At 39.1% G+C, this 25,931-nt stretch overlaps 1 protein-coding gene across 4 annotated transcripts; it reads left to right on the forward strand.

Moving 5' to 3' along the window:
- Positions 1 to 627: 627 nt before the first annotated feature.
- Positions 628 to 25,411, forward strand: LOC127619074 (transmembrane protein 269-like). Of its 4 annotated transcripts, XM_052091808.1 has the most exons (9): positions 696 to 794; positions 12,106 to 12,169; positions 13,015 to 13,150; positions 15,028 to 15,076; positions 17,618 to 17,765; positions 19,614 to 19,711; positions 23,205 to 23,348; positions 23,573 to 23,773; positions 24,046 to 25,411. In XM_052091808.1, exons 4-9 carry the CDS (start codon positions 15,028 to 15,030, stop codon positions 24,153 to 24,155), a joined length of 750 nt encoding a protein of 249 aa, XP_051947768.1. In that variant the 5' UTR covers positions 696 to 794; positions 12,106 to 12,169; positions 13,015 to 13,150; the 3' UTR covers positions 24,156 to 25,411. The 4 variants fall into 4 exon arrangements, with proteins under 4 accessions (XP_051947769.1, XP_051947768.1, XP_051947767.1 ...); XM_052091809.1 differs by lacking the exons at positions 13,015 to 13,150; positions 15,028 to 15,076 and having other exon boundaries at positions 628 to 794; XM_052091807.1 differs by lacking the exons at positions 696 to 794; positions 12,106 to 12,169; positions 13,015 to 13,150 and having other exon boundaries at positions 13,225 to 15,076.
- Positions 25,412 to 25,931: the final 520 nt, after the last annotated feature.

The raw sequence follows: 25,931 nt of genomic DNA on the forward strand, positions 1-25,931 counted from the left end.
GTTACGTTGTAACAACGTCGTGCTTACTAACTGGTAACGTCACAAAGTTACGTTGTAACAACGTCGTGCTTACTAACTGGTAACGTCACAAAGTTACGTTGTAACAACGTATCTGGGAATTTCACTTTTCCGGTTGCCACGACGTAACTAATTACGTTGCCACGACGAAAGTTTGGTCACCAGATTACGTTGCAGTTACGTAACAGTTACGTATTTGTGTTAGCTGGGATGTCACACTGCCAAGTTTCATGCCAACTAAGCTAAACAATATGAAAACACTGCAATCCAAAGAAAAACAATATTATTAAAGGAAATAAATGAAAACATTATATTTTTCCCATTTTCTTTTTTCACTCAGATATGATGTCACTGTTGTGCGAGAAAAGACTGACGCTTTCTTCGGGAGGAAAACTTGCATAGTTGTGATTAACACCTGTACTCTGCTGTAGCATCTTCGGTCCACATCAACTGTGATGCGCTTCTGTTTTTATATATATTTTTTTTTATATATGGATAATCAAAACACTGTGATGCGCTTCTGTTTTTATTTAATATGGATAATCAAAACACTGTGATGCGCTTTCAGAAAGAACTAGAACTATTTCGGCGTCATTTCCGCTGGAATATTCCAGCGAATCCCGTTATGTCTTTAAAAGAGACGCACTAAAATTCGCTGCTGACGAACATCATTACTGTTTAGTGGAGAACTACTGCATGGGTATAAAATTAAAATATTGTGTCGTCGAAGTAATCTGCATTAATCCTGAGCAGCATCAATTTCCTTGACATTGAAGGTAAGTTTTGAAATATGCGAGGTGCGTTATATGTGGTTTATTTCACTTTGATATTAACAGTGTAATAATATTGTTAAATTAATTAACTTGGGCTCTGTTGATTATCTCTAATTATATTGGCAAAACAGAAACATATTCGACATTTTGAGGGACAGAAAATATACAACGTTTTTTTTTTATGCTTATGGGTTTGTGCGTTTAGAAATTATACCTGTTGCTGGATACAGATACAGAGGACAATTGTCTTGAAGCCACAATTTAAATTTGTTTTGTTTTGCTTGTGGAACATGAAGTGATTCGCATAATGTTGCGCAGGTCGCATTTTTTAAGCGCCAAGTCAAGTTAAAAAGAACTTAATCTGTTAAATACGCCTATCAAATACACATGCGTTCTGCTCTATTCGTGGCGCAGCATCTATACTTTTCTTAGGGGACGATTAAACGTTTTTAGTTTGAACGGCCCCTAAAAAAATATAGACGCTGCGCCATGAGTAGAGCAGAACGCAGGTGTATTTGATAGGCGTATTTAACAGATTAAGTTCTTTTTAACTTTGACACGGCGTTTAAAAAAACGGTTAAAGACGTCCGTCATGTTTATATCATAAACAATTACAATTTTCGAGTTCGGCGCAAAAACACGTTCGATGTGAACTCCTCACAATTGGATTTAAAACGCGTCAATCAGCGCGTCAACAACGCGTTAACTATTTATTTCGAGATAACTAGATTTTCCATTTTAACAAAACGCATGCCTTGTTAATATGTAGCCAGAATGAGTCTCCGTCTGGGTTATAAAGACGAGTGGTACTGAGGCAGGGGTCAACGTGCTCTTGAATGTATCTTGTAACAACTCAAAAGTCAGAATAAGACTCATATGCAGGTTTTTCTACTGGACCATTAGTTTAGTGTGGGCATCAGTAATCAAGAAAAACACTTCACTGCCCCCTGCTTGGTTCAATTATATATAACAATTTTATTTATACAAAAAGGTCTGAAATCTAAAACACTGTAGGGAGCAGCAGGTTAAGAACCATCATAATACATGCATGAGATGTTAAGAGCCTTAAATTGTTTAGATGTTCAACCATAAACTTACAGGCTTTCAAACTGCAAACACGTCAACATACCAATTAATATTCAGCAAGAAGCCCTTCTATCCCGCATGCATTAAAATCATGATTCATGTAAACACCCAATACACAGCAATGCAGTACATATCCAACACACACAAATTCATAAGGATCTCATAATAAATACACACCAAAACAAAAGTACATACCATGGATACCAATCAGGCTAAATACATAACTGTCGTCAATTAGCTACAGTAGAGAAGGCATGGAAATTAGGAAAATAACCTGCCCTCATACCCCCACTGAATCACACGCACACACAAATTACAAACGCCGGGGGCCACTGGTTAATACTCGCAACCAGACCCTGCACCCCAGCAAAACTAAATTCCAACCAGTCAAAACATTAATTCATAAATGTAAAATACCTTAAATCCGGACTGCTGGCCTCCTTACCTGCTACCGGACGTGGGTACCTTGCTCGGAGAAACATCAAGGACGGCCGCACCCAAAATCACTCCGACATCCAATTGTCCCTCCCAAATTACTTGCACGCGCGCAATACGACACTAAATGACCCACGTCCCGGCACGGCAGCATTAGGTTTGGAGCTCAACAGTACCGTACACAAACCCCCGCCCCACACAAGAAACATACCAGCTTTATAACTTAGAGCTCATTAAACAAATGACCAACAGGTGTGCGGTCCCATTCACCACCCAATGAAACCGGGTGGAAACGCTACAACCACATGGTCCCTCTTATTTATATTCAACAGCTTACAACCACCCCCCCCTACTCCAAATGTGTCCTCACATTCCCCCTAGTATCACATTTGATACCGCTGTGGCAACAGTCCCTTGGTGGCCCGAGTAGACCGTCGTAATTCCTCCATTTCCACTGGCAGATGATGTGGGCTTTGGTGACCTTCCCGCTGGGATGCATGCATCCCTGCTCCACTAACATCTACGTCACAATCCGTCCCCCCATCATTCTGGGCAGGTGCCGCTGAACCTGTAACACACCCTCCCACCCAAGGATACATCCACCAGTTACTCTGCATATTATTAACATTACAATCTGGAGGTAAAACTTCCTTTTCCTCTAGGGGAAAGGTGGTTTCAAACTTGCATGGGCTTAACATATTGCGATGCAACACTCTCTCCATACCCTTACCCCCTTCCAACTTAACCACATAAACAGGTACATCAAAATTAGGTTGTGACACAATGACATATGGATACCGTTCCCATTTATCATCCAGTTTACCTCGCCCCCTGGACCTCTTATTTAGGACCATTACCCTCTGACCCATCAACAATGGTTCCCCTTTGACCTTACGGTCAAACCCCTTCTTTTGATGGAGCTGAGATTTTTGAACCTGTTTCCTGGCCTGGTTATAGGCAAACATTAATCTACTATGATGGTGATGCACCCAGCTGTCAACAGTCCCAGAAAATCCCCCTCCCAGGCCCAGCATCACATCCATTGCCAATTTAGCATGGCGACCAAACATTAAGAAATAAGGGGTGTATCCTGTCGATGGGTGAGGCATGTTATTATAAGCCTGCACCAGTTCTGCCACATATTGGTCCCAGGTCTCCTTCTGGTCATCCTTTAGTGTGCCCAACATACTCAAGAGTGTCCGATTGAAACGCTCACACTGCCCATTCCCTGCCGGATGGTATGGGGTCGTATGGGACTTCTTGATGTTATACAATGAGCATAGCTCTTTGATGACTTTTGATTCAAAATTGGGACCCTGGTCAGAATGCAGCTGATCAAAACCCCCAAATGGCTGTATCAAGTGCTCCCACAGCACCTTGGCCGTGGTCACTGCTGTTTGATCCAAAGTTGGCACTGCCACCGCATACCGGGTAAAGTGATCCATCATGACCAAAATATTACACATTCCACTGCGCGAGGTCTCCAATGATAAAAAGTCAACAGAAACAATGTGTAGAGGGTATTCTGATTGTATAGGCACAAGAGGGGCACTCACTTTATTGACTGGGGTTTTCCGCAGACCACAACGAACACATTGGAGACACCACTTCTCTACTCCTCGTGCCAGGCCCTGCCAAAAGAAGCGTCGACGTACCAAACCCAGGACCTTCTCCACCCCAAGATGTCCAGCCTGGTCATGCACCCATTCAAAAACTTGCTTCTGCAGACACTGGGGCACTATCACTTGCTTCAGCTGGTCAAGAGTCTTTGGATCGCATACCTCTCTGCAAAGCAACCCCCCCTCAACACAGAGGCGAGTTCAATGTCGTAGCAACATCTGGGTTGACCGATCTTCTGCTGCTCGCTCTTTTGGGGCTGGTCCTCTCCCTCTGTCCTTGTAGACCCATAACCGTGACACTACCGGATCTGTATGTTGGGCCTTAAGCCAATCGGCCAGAAGACTGGGGCCAAGTCTGTCCTCTGGATTTTTCTGTGCTGCTATTCCACCATCCCAGCATTCCTTAAGATGCTCCCTCACTGGAACAAAAGCCTGCACACAGGCATAAACTACTTCAGGTGCCACATATCCGATCCCGCCACAAGGGGCTACCCAGTCCTCAGCTGGGCTACCTTCCGTTTCACCCCTAGGCCACCTGGACAGGGCATCAGCATTTCCATTCATCCGCCCAGATCTATAGCGCACCTCAAACTGTAGTTTTTATCATTCCTTTCAGCTGGATGGAGGCTTCTACTTGCATACGCAATCACTTTCTCCTGCCCCTCCTGTACCTGTGCCAGCACTGCCCCCAAACCTTTCTGGCTAGCATCAGTGTACAACACGAATGGCAACTGAAAGTCAGCATATGTCAATATTGGTGCTTGTAAGAGGCTGAATTTTAATTTCTTGAAAGCTGCATCCTGTGCCTCTCCCCATGCCCAATAAACTTTTCTACCTGGAGCAGATTGGGTGCACCGCTTTGATGTACCCCACATCATTGAATTCAGGGGTGCTGCAATCTGGGCAAAATCTTTGATAAAGCGCCTGTAGTATCCCGCTAGGCCCAAGAAAGCCTGAAGTTGAGTAATATTCTGAGGAGTTGACCAGGCCTCCACTGCCCGCAGTTTCTCTGGGTCTGGTGAAACTCCACCTTCTGCAATCACATGGCCTAAATACTGGACTTTAGTCTGGAAAAGAGAACACTTGATGGGTTTAATTTTTAAGCCATAATTCCCCAAACGACTGAAAACCAAATCCAGGTGGGAAATATGATCCTCAAAGGATGGGGAAAAGACTATTATATCATCCAAATAAAGCAGCAGTGTTTCAAAATTTTGGTCACCCGGGCAGCTCTCCACCAGTCTCTGAAAAGTTCCTGGGGCATTACATAACCCCATCGGCATCCGATTAAAATCAAATAGACACATTGGGGTCACAAAAGCAGTCTTTTCTTTGTCAGCTGGGTGCACCCCCACCTGCCAATACCCATGTGCTAAATCTAATGTTGAAAACATGCTAGATTTTTTCAATGAAGCCAATGATTCCTCAATTCTGGGGAGTGGGTATGCATCTTTATGGGTAACCCCATTCAGCCGCCTGTAGTCCACGCAGAAACGAAGGGTGCCGTCCTTCTTTCTTACCAGCACTACAGGTGCTGCCCAAGGACTATAGCTTTCCCTAATGATCCCATTGTCCATCATATTCCCCAAAAGCCACCTGACCTCTTGGTACAATTTTGGTGGAATTCTACTATATCGGTCTATAATTGGCGCAGAATCACCTGTAGGTATGACATGTAGGACCCTATCAGCATACCCATAATCTTCATCATGTTCTGAAAAAACCTTCTGATGCTTGGATAATAATTTGGTAATCATCTCCTGTTGTTCAGTGGTAAATTGTAACGGATCTAAAGAAACAGCTACCGGCCAAGATGCATGTTTTGATGGTAATTCCTGCACCCTAGTCTGCCTGACCCCTACCTCCACGGTCTCCTCATCGTCTTAACTCTACTTCTCCTTGAGATTTCAAAGGGCATAACTCTACATCAAAAATATGCCCTATCCGACAACGCTTAAAAAGTGTCACTGGAGCTGGGGAAAGGTTCAATATTCGGATCATAACTCTACCCCTTGACACTGTACTAAGTGACCGGGCTACCAGTAACTGCCCTGGCAAAGCATCTTCTTGGAGAGGCTCTACCAAGCCCACATAATCCTTTCCATCAGGTCGTAAACGTGCACAGGCCTCTACCACAACCTCCGAATGAGCTGGAATGACCTTCAGTCTTCCCTGTGGCCAATAAATAGAACTTACGTGCCCTAACTCATCAGCAAACTTTAACAAATCTTCACACACAGAGAACGTTTGACGCCACACCTTAACTTGGGCTACACTTTCTAACCCCGAACAACTGTCCCCAGCCTGCGTCATCAAAAATTCTCTACATTCTTGGATTACATTCATGCCAATCAATCCCGGATACGATGACCCACAGGAATCTTTAACAATCAATACTCCTCTTTTTGGTATTATTTCTATTTCTCCACATATGTTTAAGTCCACCTCAATATACCCAATATATGGAATAACTAACCCATTAGCAGCTACCAAATTAAACTTTTGAATGGGTGGGTGTATTGTTGGCCGTCCAGTTTCAAAATGTTTCTTAAAGTAACTTTCTGTCAATGTCGTCACTTGTGACCCAGTATCAATTAAACAAGGCGTTTTAACCCCTTGTATAACTACTTCGACTACCGGACATTGCCCTATTAAATGTTCTTTGTTCTCTAATTGGCCGCTACCCAAAATACCCACCGTTTGGGCCTACACAGTGGGTTTTATTAGTTTAAAGACCCCTGTGCTCCATCCGCAACCCTACAACGCCTTTCAATATGCCCAACTTGCTTACAGCGACGACAAATAGGTCTTCCCTGATGGTCGAATTGATCAGAGTCTCTTCGGCCTCCCCTTAACTCATTCCTAGTTCCTGCACTTTCACTTCTTGGTAGTAGATTCTGTACCCCCTCACGCACCTCTTTAATCATTCCAGCCACAATTTCTTTTATTTCACCTTTCAACTGCAAAAACACCTCCTGTCTAATTTCCTCAACTCATTTTTTTGTATCCAGGGAGGGTATTACCTGCACTGTTGCGGCTACTGCTTGTGCTATTTCCCCAAACTCATCAGCTCGTAAAATTGCTTCCTGTTTAACCTCTAAAAAACAACATTGGGTGAAGCTCGAACCATACTCCGGAGTTCCCTACGCAATCCTACATCCGACAGTCCTGAAATAAATTGATCTCGTAAAATATTACCCCCAGTAATACCATCCCCCCTACCCCCAAGACGGTTACTTAATTCTTGAAGGGCCAGGGCAAACTGTCTAACATTCTCATTAGTCCTTTGTTTACGAGTGAAAAATTGTGACTGAAGGTTAGCAAGGGGGACTACATCTCCATAAATGCCTTTTAAAAAGGTCAAAATCTGCTCAACAGTTACACGCTGGGCTACCGGCAAAGCTAGTACTTCCCTCTTTGCTTCGCCCTCCAGATTACTTATAAGAGCTGAAATCTTTTGTACGTCAGAAAAAGGATATATGTTAAACATTGATGTCTGAGCGGTAAGCCACTCCTGAAAACAATTCTGAGTAGTTTGTTCCCCATTAAATTTTGGACCCCATAGTGTCCCCATCAAAGGAAACATAACCATATTTGTATTAGCTGCCTGGCTCTGACCTATATTAGAGGATGCGCCATCGGCCTCCTGCTGCTGATGAGTGGAAGATGGCTCCCCTAATTGTTGTGCAGTTGACATTTTTCTTGACCACTGCCCAAGGTCCAGACTGCCGAAACTACGGCAAGTTGTAACAACTCAAAAGTCAGAATAAGACTCATATGCAGGTTTTTCTACTGGACCATTAGTTTAGTGTGGGCATCAGTAATCAAGAAAAACACTTCACTGCCCCCTGCTTGGTTCAATTATATATAACAATTTTATTTATACAAAAAGGTCTGAAATCTAAAACACTGTAGGGAGCAGCAGGTTAAGAACCATCATAATACATGCATGAGATGTTAAGAGCCTTAAATTGTTTAGATGTTCAACCATAAACTTACAGGCTTTCAAACTGCAAACACGTCAACATACCAATTAATATTCAGCAAGAAGCCCTTCTATCCCGCATGCATTAAATTCATGATTCATGTAAACACCCAATACACAGCAATGCAGTACATATCCAACACACACAAATTCATAAGGATCTCATAATAAATACACACCAAAACAAAAGTACATACCATGGATACCAATCAGGCTAAATACATAACAGTTGTCAATTAGCTACAGTAGAGAAGGCATGGAAATTAGGAAAATAACCTGCCCTAATACCCCCACTGAATCACACGCACACACAAATTACAAACGCCGGGGGCCACTGGTTAATACTCGCAACCAGACCCTGCACCCCAGCAAAACTAAATTCCAACCAGTCAAAACATTAATTCATAAATTTAAAATACCTTAAATCCGGACTGCTGGCCTCCTTACCTGCTACCGGACGTGGGTACCTTGCTCGGAGAAACATCAAGGACGGCCGCACCCAAAATCACTCCGACATAAAATTGTCCCTCCCAAATTACATGCATGCACGCACGCACGCACGCACGCACGCACGCACGCACGCACGCACGCACGCACGCACGCACGCAATACGACACTAAATGACCCACGTCCCGGCACGGCAGCATTAGGTTTGGAGCTCAACAGTACCGTACACCCCCCCCACAAGAAACATACCAGCTTTATAACTTAGAGCTCATTAAACAAATGACCAACAGGTGTGCGGTCCCATTCACCACCTAATGAAACCGGGTGGAAACGCTACAACCACATGGTCCCTCTTATTTATATTCAACAGCTTACAATCTGCTGAAGTCTATTTCAGATAATGGACGAAACGTTGTCATGTCGTATTTACGAGTTAAGCGCACATGCGACCGCAAAGTCGTAATTACATGTAGGGATCTTCAAAACTCGAATTTCTCAGTTGGGGCCGTGTCGATTTCAAACTGAAGTTTGTAATATCTGCGCCACTAGCGCCATTGAATGGAACAATGGCTGAAAAATGCTGCCCTCATTGGCTGTATAAGGAAGTAGGATGAAAATAAGGTGCCAGAACTGTTCTGAGACCAGTTTTCTTAAGAGTTCCATTTATTCAAAAACGCTGTAGGTTAAGCCATTAAAACAGTGATTCCCAAACTTTTTCAGTCAAACCCCCCCTTTAGTAATAATAAGTACAAAAAAATCAGCCAATGCATTTCATGCTTGTAATGAATATGATTCATTTTTAACCATCTGAGCATATAAAAACCTCTGAATTCATCAGAGTTTTTGTTCTTCACAGTTGCTGTGGGAAGTCAAATTAAGCACCTTATTTCTATAGGCCTTGTTATAATATTCATGAGTAAACCACTTTACTATTTTGGACTGTGGTTCTATTGTAAATATGTTTGTTTACTTCTCCATAACAGATATGATTTTCCTTTGACCAGAATCTTAATCATTTGGGAATAATTTAGATTATAGGAATGTCTGATGCCAAACCATGCCAGTTTGTATCCTAATCTCAACCATCATCAGAACAAGAAATGTATTAAAATAGTAAACATGCAGGGGGCCTGGGAAACTTAGCGAGTAAAGATGCTGACTACCACACCTGGAGTCACAAGCAACCACAAGCTTCCTAAGCAACCAATTGGCCCGGTTGCTAGGGTGGGTAGAGTCACGTGGGGTAACCTCCTCGTGGTAGCTATAATGTGGTTCTCGCTCTCGGTGGATGCCGCGGAGAATTGCATGAAGTCTCCACATGCACTAGGTCGCGGAAATGCACTCAAGAAGCCACGTGATAAGATGCATGGATTTACGTCTTAGATGTGGAGGCAACTGAGATTCGTCCTCCACCACCCGGATTGAGGCGAGTCAATACGCCACCATGAGGACTTTGAGCGCATTGGGAATTGGGCATTCCAAACTGTGGAGAAAACAGTGCGAAAATAATAAAACATTTAATAAAAAAATCTTCACACCTTGACTTTTGCAACTACTTTTGAGAAAAACCTGTAGCCAAATCACCAAAAACACAAGAAGAATGTGAAAGTTTAAGTGGAGATTGACTGAATTTTATTAATTCCCTGTTTGACACATTTGACTCCAAGATTTACTCTGGAGCACTCTGAGCTTGATAGCTATTCCTGAAGTAGAAGACACGCCCTCTTACCATATGGACAAAGAAATTTAGAAATACATACATGTGGAAATAAATGAATGTAGAAATTAGTAAATAGGAAATTTTGGCACCCATTCACTTGCATTGTTTGGACCAAAAGATCTGTGAAATTCTTCTAAAAATCTTAATTTGTGCTCTGCTGAAGAAAGAAAGTCATACATATCCGGGATGGCATAAGTGTGAATAAATGATGAGAGAATTTTAGTTTTTGGGTGAACTATCCCTTTAACTGATTTTGCATCAAATCAGCTGCCTACATATGGAGGACTGAATGTGACAGTATAAAAAAATATATATATATATATATAGGATGTATATATTAGAATTATCAGCTAATGTAGTAGAATACATGTATTAACTGAGCTTCAGGTGTTCTTGCTTGATTCATTGCATGTCATATCAGGCACACTGAAGAAGTTCTGTGAAGTAGCCTATTGTGCATGTGTATGCACTTTTAAAATGGTCTAATCAAATGGTTATATCCTTTTAAAGATGCACAAAACTGGCAAAGTTTGAAAAATCTTGTTTTACCGCAGTGGTTGATATCACCCTAGAACTCATTTGTTTTATTAGATTTGAACTTGAAGTAAAAAAATTTTAAAATCCACTCAACCACAAGATGTCACTGTGGGCCTCCAAGATTTATTCTGGAGCACTCTGAGCTTGATTGCTATGCCCGAAGTAGAAAACATGCCCTCTCATTACCATATGGACAAAGAAATATAGAAATGTGTAAATAAATTAATGTAGAAATAAATTTAGAAATAAGTAAATATGGAAATAAATGTCTAAATACAGATTTAAACATGTATTTATTTATTTATATGTACACTTTTTTTTTTGAATTTTTTTACATTTCTTTGCAAATATACAAATGTATTTATCTATTTTAAATATTGTCACATTTGGTCCTCCATACTCGCTGAGCTTTCGGATACAGGCATTGTTTTCAAAACAGCTTTTCAAATACAAAAAGATAGACACAATCCTGATTCTTACCATTGGTTGAGTCAATGTTGTTATTTAGAACTAGAGGGGTCTCTTAAATCTAATGGACATTTTCATCATGCCGCAGAGATAGTGTTAAAGGTTTTTGAGAAAATCAACCTATGAATGGATTACTTACAGTTGTCTCTGCAAATAAAGTTGGGATAGGAGAAAGTACAGTATTATAATAGAAAAAGTTTCACACTTCAGCTTGAAGAATCAAGGCGGAAGCAAATTGTTATTGGTTTGTATTCATTTTGTTTTGCATTGTTAATGAAGAATAACCATAAAACTTGCCAGAATTGGCTCAATTAGCTGGTTTGTGCAGCAACAAGCATTTGCAACAAAACTACAATTCCCATCATTACATAGTATGTGGCCAAACGAAAATGATAAAAAAAAGATAGATAAATCTATCCTAATGCATGGCTTTGCAATTCGTTTTGTTGCATTGTTTCTAAAATAACTTCCTACATTCACTAGTATGTGAAAAAGAGAGAAAGAAGTATGATATTGGAAAACGTGTCCGTTCTTTCTGACTAAAATCCAGCTCCAGCTACGTAATGTGCATGCATGTTTTTGAGTTGACTGACAGGTGATGTTTGTATCTAAAAGGCGATTGGAACTTTTTGTGGGACATTCTTTTCACATCAGCCATATTGGCCTTACCAATTTCTCCCATTTATTTTAATACAAGTGCTCCATCTTAGGCTAAACAGTCTGTGGCTTCACGCTGTAATATCCATTTTTTAACGAATGGAGAATCATGTTTTGCCAATGATTTAATCTTGTTAAATATTGTTGGAAGGTGTTAAACAATTGTTATGAATTCAAACAGCAACACTTGTAGTCTGATTAGTAAAAACCTGTTATTGTGATGAATTGCTCAATATCAAATCTGATTATATTATAATGAAATAATTGCGGCAGAATATGTACAAATTACCCACTGTAAAAAATATGGTTTTAAATTGTTCAGTTTCCCTTATTTTAAAGCAAATGTTCTTATTGGTTTAGTTGCTGTGTTTTTTGACTTGAAGAAATCTGGAGACCACCATGATCCTCCTAACTCCCAAATCTGGTACGTAGATTTAACATCACATTCCCATACCAGAGAAAATGGCTATAAGACTGGCTAGATTAATGTTTAGGTATGTCTTAATATGCACTAATTTTGTTCTTGCAGTCAATTATGAAGGGTTGGGATGTGAAGATGTAAAAAACAAGTTTGGACTCCCTCATATGCTGAGGAAAGCTCTACAGCTTTTAGATGCTTGGTTGCACTTTGGCTTAGTGTTTCAAGATAGATTTAAGCCCATTAGGAGTATTTATTTATCCCAAATAAAACGTAGTGGTTGATGAAACTCATTTACATGCAAACTGATGACCAAATATTTGAAATGTAATTGTTCAAATTGAACAGTACAGTAGTTGCAGAGTGGTTGGCTCCTCATTTAACTCGTTATTTAGAAAATATAGGCCCCCGCTATGTGTTTCGTATAACTATGGTGGAATATTTTCCATGTTGTTTTGAACTGTTACCAGGCAAATAAAGAGGCAAATAATAAATAATGCTGCAAGCAGAAACAACATGATCACACGGAAAGCTGGGATGTTTTTTCCCCAAAGTTCTAGTACCCTAGGATCGGCCACATTATGCTGACTCACTGACAAGCGCCTCAAGCGTGTTTGCCTTCCCTTGTGACTTTACTGGAAGCAGGTTGTGTCAGCAGTGTGGGAGACCCGGGTTTGCTTCCTATATTGAAACCATGAAGTAATCGCAATTGCATAATCAGCATATTATTTTTACTCCACTTAACTTAAAATTTTTACTCCACTGATGGTTGTGTTTAGGTCTGGGGTTTGGGTTGGGGAGTACAGTTTATAAAATATGCATTCCTCCTCACTGTATTACATCCTGTACAGCTGAAAACAACTCGCTTTACAACTCACTTTTGGCGCCCCTCCGTGGACATTTCACCCGGAAAATGGAGCTCACACGTGCCCATACGCCCTGCAACACTTACCGCTTTGGCCACCAGGGACAGTGTTTCGAATTTCGGTAAGCACAGACTGATTTTAGCTAAAGAAAAGTGAACCTACTGTTACTTATTTCACTGTGAGATCAGTCTGGCAGTGATTATGGGGCCAAGTTTGTACAAATACAGAACACTTACACCTGCCACAAGGGTACAATGTTGATGGCTCTAGGGTCGTCCTCTGTGAGTTTTAAACCTTCAACCTTTCAGTGAGCAGCTCAGCTCAGCTTTTTTTTTCTCTAGAAAATCACGTATCCAAGAGACACCAAGTTGAATGTCAAAACAAAGATATAATCTGATGTGACTGTTACAGGCAAATGATATTGAATAAATGATATCAATTTGATCACTTTTGCCAGGCATGCTCTGAAGATCTGACTCAGAGTTTTGGTGAAGATCGGACAAAATCAGTTTTGCAATAGTATATACTCTTTTCCTTACATTGAGGCACACTGTCCATCACAATGGACATCAAATAAAAAAATTTATAAAATGTGTAATGTGTTATTATGACTTGTCTTACTAATGTCACATCTCAACTTTTCGTTAAAATTGTCAAAAAACTGTTTTTGTGTAGTCTACAGATATAGACATAATAGTTTGAATTATGCAATTTCTTTTGGCCTGTGTCACATGACACCATGCTTAATTTTAAAGGAAGATTTTCTGTGCAATGAACAGTGTATGATAAGACACTCATAGCTTTACTTAGCAGCGTCTAATCTCATAATTCGTTGTTGTTTGGGTGGCACCAAATGACAAATACCTTTAAAAAACACCGGAGAAAAGTGACGTCCATTGGAATAAATGCAGGGTCTAAATGGATTAAATAAGGTAAGTTCTTTACTCTTGCAATATTCAGCTTTTAATGACACTGAGTAATATTTGCACACACCTAATTCAAGTAAACATACAGTATAGAAACCTATCTGTATAAATGCAGAGAGAAATAGTTGGGACTGAAACATTGTTCTGTCCAGGTTGGTACAGGTAAAAAAGTCAACATCTCATGTTTTAATGCCCTGACACAATGGAGCTCCTGCTAAAAATCCAATACAATTTAAGCATTAGCAACGATTATTATACAGTAAATATGATGTGAGGCTTTTATGTAAGGCCCAATTATGCTATAGATCAGAAATACACAAGTCCTCTTTATCTTTCTATTTATTAGCAAACATATACATTTACATTTATGCATTTGGCAGACGCTTTTATCCAAAGCAACTTACAGAGCCAATCCCCCTGGAGCAAACTGGAATTAAGTACCTTACTCAAGGACACAATGGTGTTTGTGGGGATCAAACCAGTGACTGCCTGATTACCAGTTTACCAGTTATGTGGTTTAGACCACTACACCATCACCACTCCTAGTGTCCAATACTGGTCCAATACTGGTATACAATGTATTAAATGGACAGCTCAAATGACAATAAACAATTATAATTGTAAAAGCCCTGAAACAGACAATTGATCATCATCATCATCACAATCATTTTTTGACAACTAATCATCAGCCAAATTTTATAATCATGATAGCCCTAATATTACTTAAAATTAAAACTTTTGTGATCACGTGAGACAAATGTTTAAATGCTGAATATTTTATTTTTGTTTGAGTTCTTTAACCACAAATGTAATTCAATTTATATAAAGATTCTTGCTATCACATAATTAAACTACTTGCTATTGGATCTGCTATTGTAAATTGTATTATTATCATCGAATGATATCATGTTTTGTTAACCTACAGTTTTATAGAAAACATTTAAAGATGGTAGGTCAAGAACATAATGGAGAGGTCTAATCGCCTCTGAATCAAAGTATAAACGTTATCTTAGCTCTGTGGTATATTCTGTGTCTTGGCATGTGTTGTATCTCATTGATTGTTTTCTTTCAGATGAAGAGTCGCTTGAAATGGACTGGCTTTGCAATCACATCAAGTTCAGGTTACAAAACGCAATAGTAGGAACCCTGCCTTAAACCTATATTGATGACTTTGCAAATGCTAGGCAAAATTGTACTGTACCAAAACATTATTAAACCTAAAATATTTATAGCTGATATACTAAAATGACAAATGTTGTGCATGTCTCCTTGCATGCTCCTATCACCTAATAGAAAAGCAACACATGACCAGGAATGAAAGTATACTTTATTTCATAATGCATCTTGACCTGTTGGGAAAATGGAGGGACTGTCATGCATACAAATTTCAGTGTGTTTTATAATATCTAAATCTAATATAATATCTGTAAGTTGGGGATTTAATTATGCGCTAAAACCCTAATGGAGACTTTTTAGATAATTTTATTGTGAATGTCATGTTAAAAAATTATACATCTATCCTCTTGAGATTCAGATTTTCTCCAGGACAAAGACATCTTTGTGGGACTTCATTGAAAATCACTGCAGTGTTTCAGTAGCAATACAGTTGGGCACACTTAAAGAAAAGCACTACAATTTTCTAGCTTCTTTACATGTTTTAAGATATTCTTTCAATTTGTAGCACCATTACATATTTCATCATCATTGGTACTGTAAGTGGGTAACAATAAGGTACTTTACCTTAACATTAGTTAATGCATTAGATATCATGAACTAACATGAACAATATCTTTTTTTACAGCATTTATTAATCTTTGATTATGTTACTTAATAAAACATACAATTGTACATTGTTAGTTCATGTTAGTTCATAGTGCATTAACTAACGTTATCTAAAATAACATTTGATTTAAAAAAATGCATTAGTATATGTTGAAATTAGCATTAACTAAGATTAATAAATGCAGTATTTTCATTGTTAGTTCATGTTAACTAATATTGTTAACTAATGTTAACAAATGGAACCCTATTGTAAAGTGTTACCAGTAAGTGTCACACAATAGCTCTCTGGATGAAATGGGTGTTTTTAGTACAGTAATTTAGCAATACAAATGACTAATTTTGGCTGTGAGAGGTATTGATGCTTTAATCGTTTTCTGGGTTTTCCAGGTGTTATTTAAGTTTTGATCACACTGTCAGCCCATAACCAATTTTTCTGCATATCTGATTACTTTTTATTAAGTCTGCAATATTTATAGAAAACCACATGGAATCCAATTTCTACAAATACGATACATTCTTAGGTGGTTGACAATCAATTTCTGGAGACATTGCCTAAATATTATGATGTACATAAGCAGAGGGAAAATTTGCAGCTTTCTCCTCTTGTTGGAGAACTTGTTGAAAAAAATAATATTTTCTGCATCATTACTATTGTAACTAACATAGATATGCCAGAAAATGAACACCATGCTTGAATGCACAGATGTGCTTGCTTAGAAAAATAGTGTGGAAAAAACATCCTTAAGATTGGATTTGTAAAACAAATCGGAATTGTCTGCAGTGTGAACAGATCCTTTTTTCCAGGTCACTAACTTATCAGATTAAAGGATTAGTGATTGTAGGTCGATATGTGACGTTTTATTATTAAATGAATAATAACCCTTACCTCAGTGATGTTCTCTCCCAAAACCTCTGTCTATTATAAAACCATGTCATTTTACTGTATGTGGTAATAGTGCTTTGTGGTTTTAGCATATGGATGGCTTGTAATTCAGATGAGAAGTCATTTGCAATCATACTTAGTTGTTTTGATGATATCAAATATCTGGGAGAGTATTCCATTCTGTTGGTAAGTGTATTTCTTTTTACCCCAACATGTATTTTTTGAATATCATGCTTACTGTCTAGTTAAGCCATTTTTTATCGCCCTTAACAAAAATTGTTCAACACTATTCTTTTTACATTACATTCATGTTTTACTTTAGCTATACATTATTGGGCAAAGAAAATACTTTACATGTATTTGATGTGTGGTTACATGTATTTATGAAATTATTTACATTTAAGTTTGTACAATTATTTTATGTTTTGCAAACATATCTAATGTTTGCATAGTGCTTTTGGGGTGCCTTCTTGGGGGTAATTCTGGAGTTAACTTTCAGGGGAATTACCAGTAGATTTGAGGGGTTTATAGTTCACATTGCAAAAATAATTATTCTATTCTTGCTTTAAATGTTTCGAAATTTGATTGTGTTTCACATACTGTTGTGCCAGTTTATTTTATTTTTTTTTTTGTGCTAGGGCATTGGATAGAATCAAGATTAGAATATGATTGGACTTCTTTTTTTTTTTTTTAAAGAACATTTCATTAATATTGTGTGCACGTAAGTGAGAGAATCATTTGTAGTCATTATTTACAAAAACATTGTAGAGAGAATAATGACATATCATGTTTAGGCTAAGAACATGTACTAAAATTAAAGGAGAAATGAACTGAAAAAAAAGGGTAACTAGTATACTTACTATGCAGCTGCTAGTGATTTCCTGGAATTCTTTCACTTCAAAATCTCTTTTCACATACAGTAATAGAGAACTCCTCAAACCATGCACTGCCACTGACAAAACTGTTGTGTAATGTTGATGTTTCTTTTTGGTCACAGCCGTTTTCCAGGACGCTAATAAACTGCTCCTAAAGGAACACGCTAATTGGGTTAATCTGAAGGAGTTTTCCCGTAAAAATGCTGCCAATTCCCTGTCTGTTGCCAACATGGTCATGGGAATGGCCTCAATCCTCTGCAGTCTCAATGGGTATGCACTCGTTTTTTTACTTCATAGGGAATATTTAAGTCATAATCAGTTCAACTTAGAGTCATGACATGAAGGATCAAATTTCCCTTGAACTTTTGACATGTAAATCTGTCATTGTACTATAACACATACTGTACGTTTCAGAACTCCAAACTTCCTCCTCACTGCAAAAAAAGCATTTATTGAAACAAAGCTGCCAAAACGACTCGTTCACATTGTGATGTCACACTGTGGTAGACATTTGCAACTGACTGCCTCCACAACAAAGCCTACTTTACCTTTAATCACTTACGTAGAGCACCCAGTAGTGATGAGCAGTGAGATGGCAAGAAGAGAGAGCAGGTCAGTCAAGAGCAGAGAGCCCATCATAACAGTCGGCATTTACAGTCAAGTCTTAGAGGAGAAGCAGCAGCAAAACTGAGCGTTTCTGACAGAGGGTCAGAATGAGGGTGAAAAATGATCATGATTTACAAATATGAGCAGTTTTTTGCAGTTTTTGTACAAGAAAGTTTACTAATATTATAAGTGATCCTGAAGATATGTATTAAAATAATAATAAAAAAGAAGGATGTCATGAACCCTTTAAAAGATTTCCATTAGAAAAAAATCTTCTTTTTGACTTAAGGTAAAAGAAAATAAACTCTCTATGTACACTGGTGGCCATAGATTTGGAATAATATACAGATTTTGCTCTTTTGGAAATCAATTGGTACATTTATTCACCAAAGTGGCATTCAACTGATCACAATGTATAGTCAGGACATTAATAACGTGAAAAATTACTATTACAATTTGAAAAAGATCTTTGCAGATCCTTGGTATTCTAGCTGTCAGTTTGTCCAGATACTCAGGTTCACCCCACACTTCCTGTAGCACTTGTCATAGATGTGGCTTTCTTGTCAGGCACTTCTCACGCACCTTACAGTCTAGCTGATCCCACAAATCCTCAATGGGGTTAAGATCCATAACACTCTTTTCCAATTATCTGTTGTCCAATGTCTGTTTCTTTGCCCACTCTAACCTTTTCTTTTTGTTTGTCTGTTTAAAAAGTGGCTTTTTCTTTGCAATTCTTCCCATAAGGCCTACACCCCTGAGTCTTCTGTTGAGTGTTGAGTGGGTAGAATTCAATGAAGCTGTCAGCTGAGGACATGTGAGGCATCTATTTCCCAAACTAGATGTATTTATCCTCTTGTTAAGTTGTACATCTGGCCTTCCACATCTCTTTCTGTCCTTGTTTGAGCCAGTTGTCCTTTGTCTTTGAAGACTGTATTGTACACTTTTGTATGAAATTCAAAATGATTGACTGATGAGTTTCTAGAGAAAGCCGTTTCTTTTTTTGGCCATTTTGGACCTAATATTGACCTTAAGACATGCCAGTCTATTGCATACTGTGGCAACTCAAAAACAAACACAAAGACAATGTTAAGTTTAACCAAATAGCTTTTAACTGTTTTGAAATAATGCCAAGTGATTTTCTAGTACCAAATTAGCAATTTAGCATGATTACTCAAAGAGTTGGGGTGATGGCTGCCTGAAATGGGGCCTGTCTAGATTTGATAAAAAATGACTTTCAAATAGTGATGGTGCTGTTTTATACATCAGTAATGTCCTGACTATACTTTGTGATCAGTTGAATGCCACTTTGGTGAATTAAAGTACCACTTTCCTTCCGAAACAACAAAATCTGTAGATTATTCCAAACTTTTGATAAAAGCTGCATTATCGTAGGGATAATAACAAAATGGTGTTGTTTGATCAAAATTATTATTATGTTGTTTAGCTTAATTGTTGTTTAGTACTTTATTTTCACACATAACTTTATGATCCTGCCACCATTGTTTCTCACAGCCATCACTATGCCGCGTGCTGGCTAGTTCTGATCGGTTACCTGCTGGATTTGGCTGATGGAGCAGTTGCTAGGCAACTGAATGCATGCTCTGCACTGGGTGAGTAGGGCTGAGTGTCCTCAAGATTATGCAGAACTGAGTGGGGCCAAGGGTGAGTCTTGACCAGAATTGATTGCTGCTTTAGATATACAGTACAGCATTTAACTACTATCCCCTTTGTCTAGGCAAAAAGCAGTAAGAACTTTCTCATTTGTCTTCACTTTAAATGTTGAAATTGATATACTTTCATTTTTTTTATGATTATTTTCTGCCCAATTTGGAATGCCCAATTCCCAATGTGCCCTAAGTCCTCGTGGTGGCATAGTGACTCACCTCAATCTGTGTAGCGGAGGACGAATCTCAGTTGCCTCCACTCCTGAGACCGTCAATCCGCGCAGTTTATCACGTGGCTTGAGCGTGTTACCGCAGAGACGAGGCACGTGTGGAGGCTTCAAGCTATTCTTCACAGCATCCACGCACAACTCACCACGCGCCCCACCGAGAGTGAGAACCACATTATAGCGACCACGAGAATGATACCCCATATGACTCTACCTCCCTAGCAACAGGGCCAATTGGGATGCTTAGGAGACCTTGCTGGATTTACTCAGCACACCCTGGATTCAAACCGACAACTCCAGAGTTTGGCCCCCCAAAAATGTTTTTTTAATACTTAAGTTGTTCGCATGTATCCTTTTTTCATTTTAATATAGTCAGTGGCTGCGAAGACCAACTTCCCCTAAATTAAAAATAAAGTAGTATTCTGGGTTCAATTCAAGTTGAGCTCAATCAACAGCATTTGTAACATAATATTGATTACCACAAATATTAAATTAATACATTTAGGCAATTTTTTTATAAAGCAAAAATCTGGGTTCCAGAGAGGCACTTACAATGGAAGTGATTGGGGCCAACCATTAAACATTAAAATGTATCGCCACAAGACATAAACAATATGAGTTGTTAACATGATTTTAGTTCAATCAAATTACTTACTAACCTTTTCTGTGTAAAGTTATTGCCAATTTTACAACTTTGTTGCCATGATGAAGTAATGCCAACAAACCCTAAAATGACTGTAAAAATGACAAGAACAATTAATTTAAGTGCTTTTATAAAATTATAAGCTTCATATTTCTGCCTTTAAACCCTCAAAAAATTGGCTCCATTCACTTCCATTGTAAGTGACAGTTTTTTTAAAGAAAAGGACAAGTCGAAATTATTTTTGGTGGTAATCAACATTATGCCACAAATGCTGTTGATTGAACTTAACTAGTTTTGAAATCAGAATACAACTTAAAGCGCAGCAGCTATCAAAGATAAACTCAATGAAAGTTTAAAACCACATTGAAAATCTTGGCCCATATTAACAGAAAATGTTAAGGCTATAAGTATCTCCTATCACAGAAATTTAGGAGCAACTCTTTTTTTAATTTTAGCCCCTTTTCTCCCAATTTACGCCCTAAAATGGCGCCTGTTCGCAAATTGGTGTTCTTCCTGATCTGAAGACTCGCAGAGGTGCGCAGTCGTGTCAGTGCTTTCATTCCTACAGGGCAAGCCTCCTACAGTGCTCTCATTCCCCCTCCACCTTAAAGGTATATGTTGCTGCTATAGTGGCCCACCATGATGCGGTGGACAGTAAGTTCCTAGGGAAGCACAACCTGATTATCAGGTTTCTAAGAGGCTCCCGGAGGTTGAACCCTCCCAGGCCATGCCTGTTCCCCTCATGGGATATGTCAATGGTCCTTGCGGGCCCCCAGAGAACCCCCTTTGAACCCCTAGAATCAGTCAAGCTAAGTGCCCTATCCCAGATGGCCCGCCTGATTGTGCTCGCTTCCATAAGGAGGGTCGGAGACCTGCAAGTGTTCTCTGTCAGCGACACTTGCCTGGAGTTCGGTCCGACATATGCTCATATCATCATAAGACCTCGACCGGGCTATGTGCCCAAGGTTCCTACGGTCCCCCTTCAGGGTCAGAGAGTGAACCTGCAAGCAACTGCCCCAGGAGGAGGTAGACCCAGCCTTATCGTTGCCGTGTCCGGTGCACTTTGCGCACCTATTTTTATCTAGATGATTCCGAGCAGCTCTTTGTTGTGGCAGACAGCAGAAAGGGACGCTGTCCTCAACAGAGGTTTGTCCACAAGGTCATCAAAGCCCTTGCACTGGCCTTCTAGACCCAGGCCGTGCCCTACTCCTTGAGGGTTCAAGCAGCGGGCTGGGCAACACCCAATACCCTTGTGAGATCAATAGCCCCTCAATGAGATTGAATAGAGACCCCTTGTGTCACTACAATTGACACACCATCGAGTGAGTGACAGAAGGGGAATGTCTAGGTGTAACCCCCGTTCCCTGATGGAGGGAAGGAGACGTTGTGTCCCCCTTGCCACAACACTGTACCAAGCCACTGCTCCTCAGTGCAGAACCTGACTGAACAGAGACACATCCCACCTTTTATACCCGTATGTCCGGGGGTGGGACATGCAAATTCTGTTCACCAATTTGGCATTGACCTTTTTCATATTCAGAGGTATCCGAGGCTCCCGAAAGAAGCCCATTTGTGTCACTACAATCAACACAACGTCTTGTTCCCTCCATCAGGGAATGGGGGTTACACTAGTAACCTAGACATTTATCTTTGTGTTTGAAAGTGTTTTGTAAATCAGAAGCTGTTCTCTGCGGTCCTTCCATTAAACACGCTGCAACTGTGAGATGCAGATTACCTGAGCGTGCACTCGAATGTCTGTGCTCACCCTGCTGTAGACCAGCACGCATTCAGCCAAACAAATGGTATTTCACATAAGGCTGACATTTAAGTGGATTTATAATAGATATCTCAAAATAAATAAATAATTTTTTTAGAGCTCGGCCATTTGGGTTTAGAGGCCCCCGGGCAACGGCCCAATAGGCACGGTGAGTAATCCATCCTTGGTTGTCCGTCTTCGCTGACAAATAACGGTTCCCTGTAAACCAATCACTGTGGGCGATTTAATAAAACATTATGCCATCCATTGCAATGAGGTCAACTCTGTCTTACTCTTATCTTAAGATTTCCTTAGTAAAACATGCTCTTAGCAGTTTTGTGAATAGGTTTTAAAAGTATTCCTAGCTAGGAACTCTTTGGAGAACTCCTAGTGCTAAGACAAAATATTTGTGAATATGGGCCCTGGTATTCAAATTTAAACCTGAAAATAAGCATTTTAGGATTAAGAATATTTTCAAACTAATTCTAATTTAAGGGGATCATGTACTTATTGTCTGTTTTATCTTGATGCTTTGGATCCCCTGCATATCTGACATTGCTCAAATTGTTGGCCATGGGATCAGAATTCCAGTCTGCTTGTTTGGTCAGGGTTAGGAATCACCCGAATCAGCCAATGTCAACAACCTGATGAAAAAATGCCCACCCCACCTCACCCCACCTCACCTCACCTCACCTCACCCCACTCCACTTTTTTCAGATTAAATTGAATGCTTAAAGCTTTAAATAGGTCTTGCATTAACAATTGATTAATGTATCAACCTCTGACAATGTGATTGTTTCTTGTGTACTGCAGGTGCAAAGTTGGATGATTTTGCTGATTTTACAACATTTGGAATCGCAACATCCCTACTCTTAAGGACACCCAGTTTGCTGGATAATATCCTGTGCATGTTCTACGTGCTATCTGTCTTTGTTCGTCTCTGCTTCTTCACTAGTGGTGAGAAATGTCTGCTTGTATTGTTTACAATAAATATACATCACACGATTCTTTAGCAGAAACTACAATAATTCCTTAGTCATAAGGACAAAGAAATAATGTATAATACAGTTTTATGGTCAATAAGAAATATTTATGAATATTTATATTTGTATATACAATAGAAAACATTGAATACAATTGCTGTATTCTTTAGTTACAAGTAAATATGCTATTTTCTGCAGGAATCCCCTTCATGTACCGTGGCCTTCCATGCATCTACTCCTCTGCCATCCTAGCCTGTGTCTCTCTGCTGACTGGAGGAAATATGACAGTACTGAGAATTATAGCTCTGGCCATGATTCTTTTCATGGTCAGCCAGACCTTCTACCCACATGATAGAGTTCTGGAGTCTCAGGCCTGGAAGAAAGGGGTCTACATTGGAGGTAAAGTCACTCTGAGCATTGTTTTAAAGTTTGAGGCAGGATCTCAAGAGATTAAACTCCAGTGACCCATCAGTACAGAATTTGTTCAATGTTTAAATGCTCATTTTCTTAAGCTGGACAAATATTACAGGACAGCAATTAAGATGTTTCGCAAACATTAGAAGACATCTGATTGTATAAGTTCATGCTGTGATTAAAAAATCTTATTGCCTTGTCAATGTCAAATAAGCATGGACAAGTAGGGTTAAGTATTTTTTATTTTATTTCCCTAGGAATTGCCATGGTGTTTTGCTCTTCCTTCCCTCCAGCATGCGTGTACTACCTGTTGTGGTCAGTTTCCTACATATTGTTTCCAACAGCCTTGTGGAGCTGCAAAATGTGAAAGTTTAATTGCCTAAGAGGCCATTTCATAAAGGCTAACTCTGCAGGTTTGAAGAGGATCCATGAAGTTTGTTGGAAAATACCCTGCTGCTTCATGTGAACCAATTAGGAAATTCTGATTTTTTTTTTTTACCATTTTTAATTTGAGGTGATGAACATAAACTGATTAAATCTACGTTGTCTAGAACTGACATCTTGATTGCTGCTAAATAGCTGCATTTGTTTCAGTGTTAGGGATGAGAAATCCTCCTTGCCTCTGTTACACATCTTGTTATATGTTTGAATGATCGAAGCATCAAATATTATTGCACAGTTTAGGTGTACTTAATGCACATAAACTGAAAAATTAAGAGGCAAGAAGAAGGTGAGATATCATCAAATTTGCTGTGGAATTTATATTTGTAGAATTGCTGATTTTTGGTTATTGTTAAAGTAGTTCAGAACAAGTTTTTAATGTATATCTAATGCATCAACTGATATTTCCATTTGGTGGATAACTGATAAAAAGCAAATTTTTTGAAGAACAGTAATATATAGGAATAATCAGTGTGGGAATATTCAAAACTCAGCTCTCAATCATATTACAAATGTCTTGCTTTATTTTGATAAAATTATATTGCCCTTTAAATTAATTCTGATTCTAACGAAGGGAATTGTGTCCTCCTGATCTTTGTAATTACACATAAAACCATGACTATCATCATTTATTTTATCTAGTGACTGGTTCATTTGTGATTACTGTATGTCCCATATTTTAAGGTAGGCCTTCAAAACAAATGCAAGGCAACAATTACAAAAATATGGCAGTTTAATTTGACAAGTGAGCATCCCCCTAGCATTATGCTGGAGTACATCTGTGCATGTTGGTCTCTGTTTTAAGGGGCCTTGCTTCCTCACTCACAGTTACTGTATCTTTAATGACAGTAATTGCTTATGTTTAGCGAGTGATCTTCCATTGGATTTGCCATGTACCGTGTACAGGTTCAGTGGGAGATTGTTACCCTGCAACAGGGCCGTAGTAAGGAATTCTGGGCCCCCCTGACTTATATTGCTCTGGGCCCCTTTCATATTAAAACATACAGTTTAAAATTTGTTGTGGGCCCCCCTGGACCTGTGGGCCCCTAGAATCATTTCCACCTTTCACCCCATTAACTACGGCTCTGCCCTGCAACATAAATGTATTAGGGCCTTGTTTTGTGTTCTGTGCACCACTTATGGTTACCTTTTATTAAAATGTAGTGGTGTTAAAAATAAAATGCCCAGTCTCTTTTTCTTTCTGACTGAGTTTAGTCATTTTGGTGGTATGACCCTTTCTGAAATATGGGGAATGTGTGCTTTACTTTATTCTATTTTAATTGTATTACTTAGTTGGCCTATATATTTCACAGGTCAAATATTATCTGTCAAACCTACAAAGGTATCAAGCCAATCAAATACCATACAGTTTTCTTAACTTTTTAAAAACCCATTGAAATCCATTTCTGATTCAAATGTAATTGGCTTCTATGGTGATTTCACCTTGTTAAGATACATTTCATCATCCTACAAACAACTATAGGCCTACTCAAATGTCAAACAACTAAATTAAGCTGCTAAATGTAATTTTAAGTCAATTACATTTTAAATAATTGTTAATACTTTACTACAATACTTGAGGATTATTTTTTCAAACTATAGCCTATTTTTGGTCTAAACACTTTGAATTTTAATTAAATTACAGTGATTTTAGCCATTCTGGAACTTCCATGAGACCGGGCAATTGAATTAGACACTCACC

The sequence above is a fragment of the Xyrauchen texanus genome, chromosome 25 (genome assembly GCF_025860055.1).
Source record: "Xyrauchen texanus isolate HMW12.3.18 chromosome 25, RBS_HiC_50CHRs, whole genome shotgun sequence".
Lineage (NCBI taxonomy): Eukaryota > Metazoa > Chordata > Actinopteri > Cypriniformes > Catostomidae > Xyrauchen > Xyrauchen texanus.

Bases quoted from the DNA above. Each gene is read 5' to 3' on its own strand.
- LOC127619074 (XM_052091807.1), top strand. From the start codon at position 14,995: ATGTGTTGTATCTCATTGATTGTTTTCTTTCAGATGAAGAGTCGCTTG. The intron at 17,766-19,613 runs GTATGCACTCGT...TGTTTCTCACAG, and splicing joins ATCCTCTGCAGTCTCAATGG to CCATCACTATGCCGCGTGCT. The intron at 23,774-24,045 runs GTAAAGTCACTC...TTATTTCCCTAG, and splicing joins GAAAGGGGTCTACATTGGAG to GAATTGCCATGGTGTTTTGC.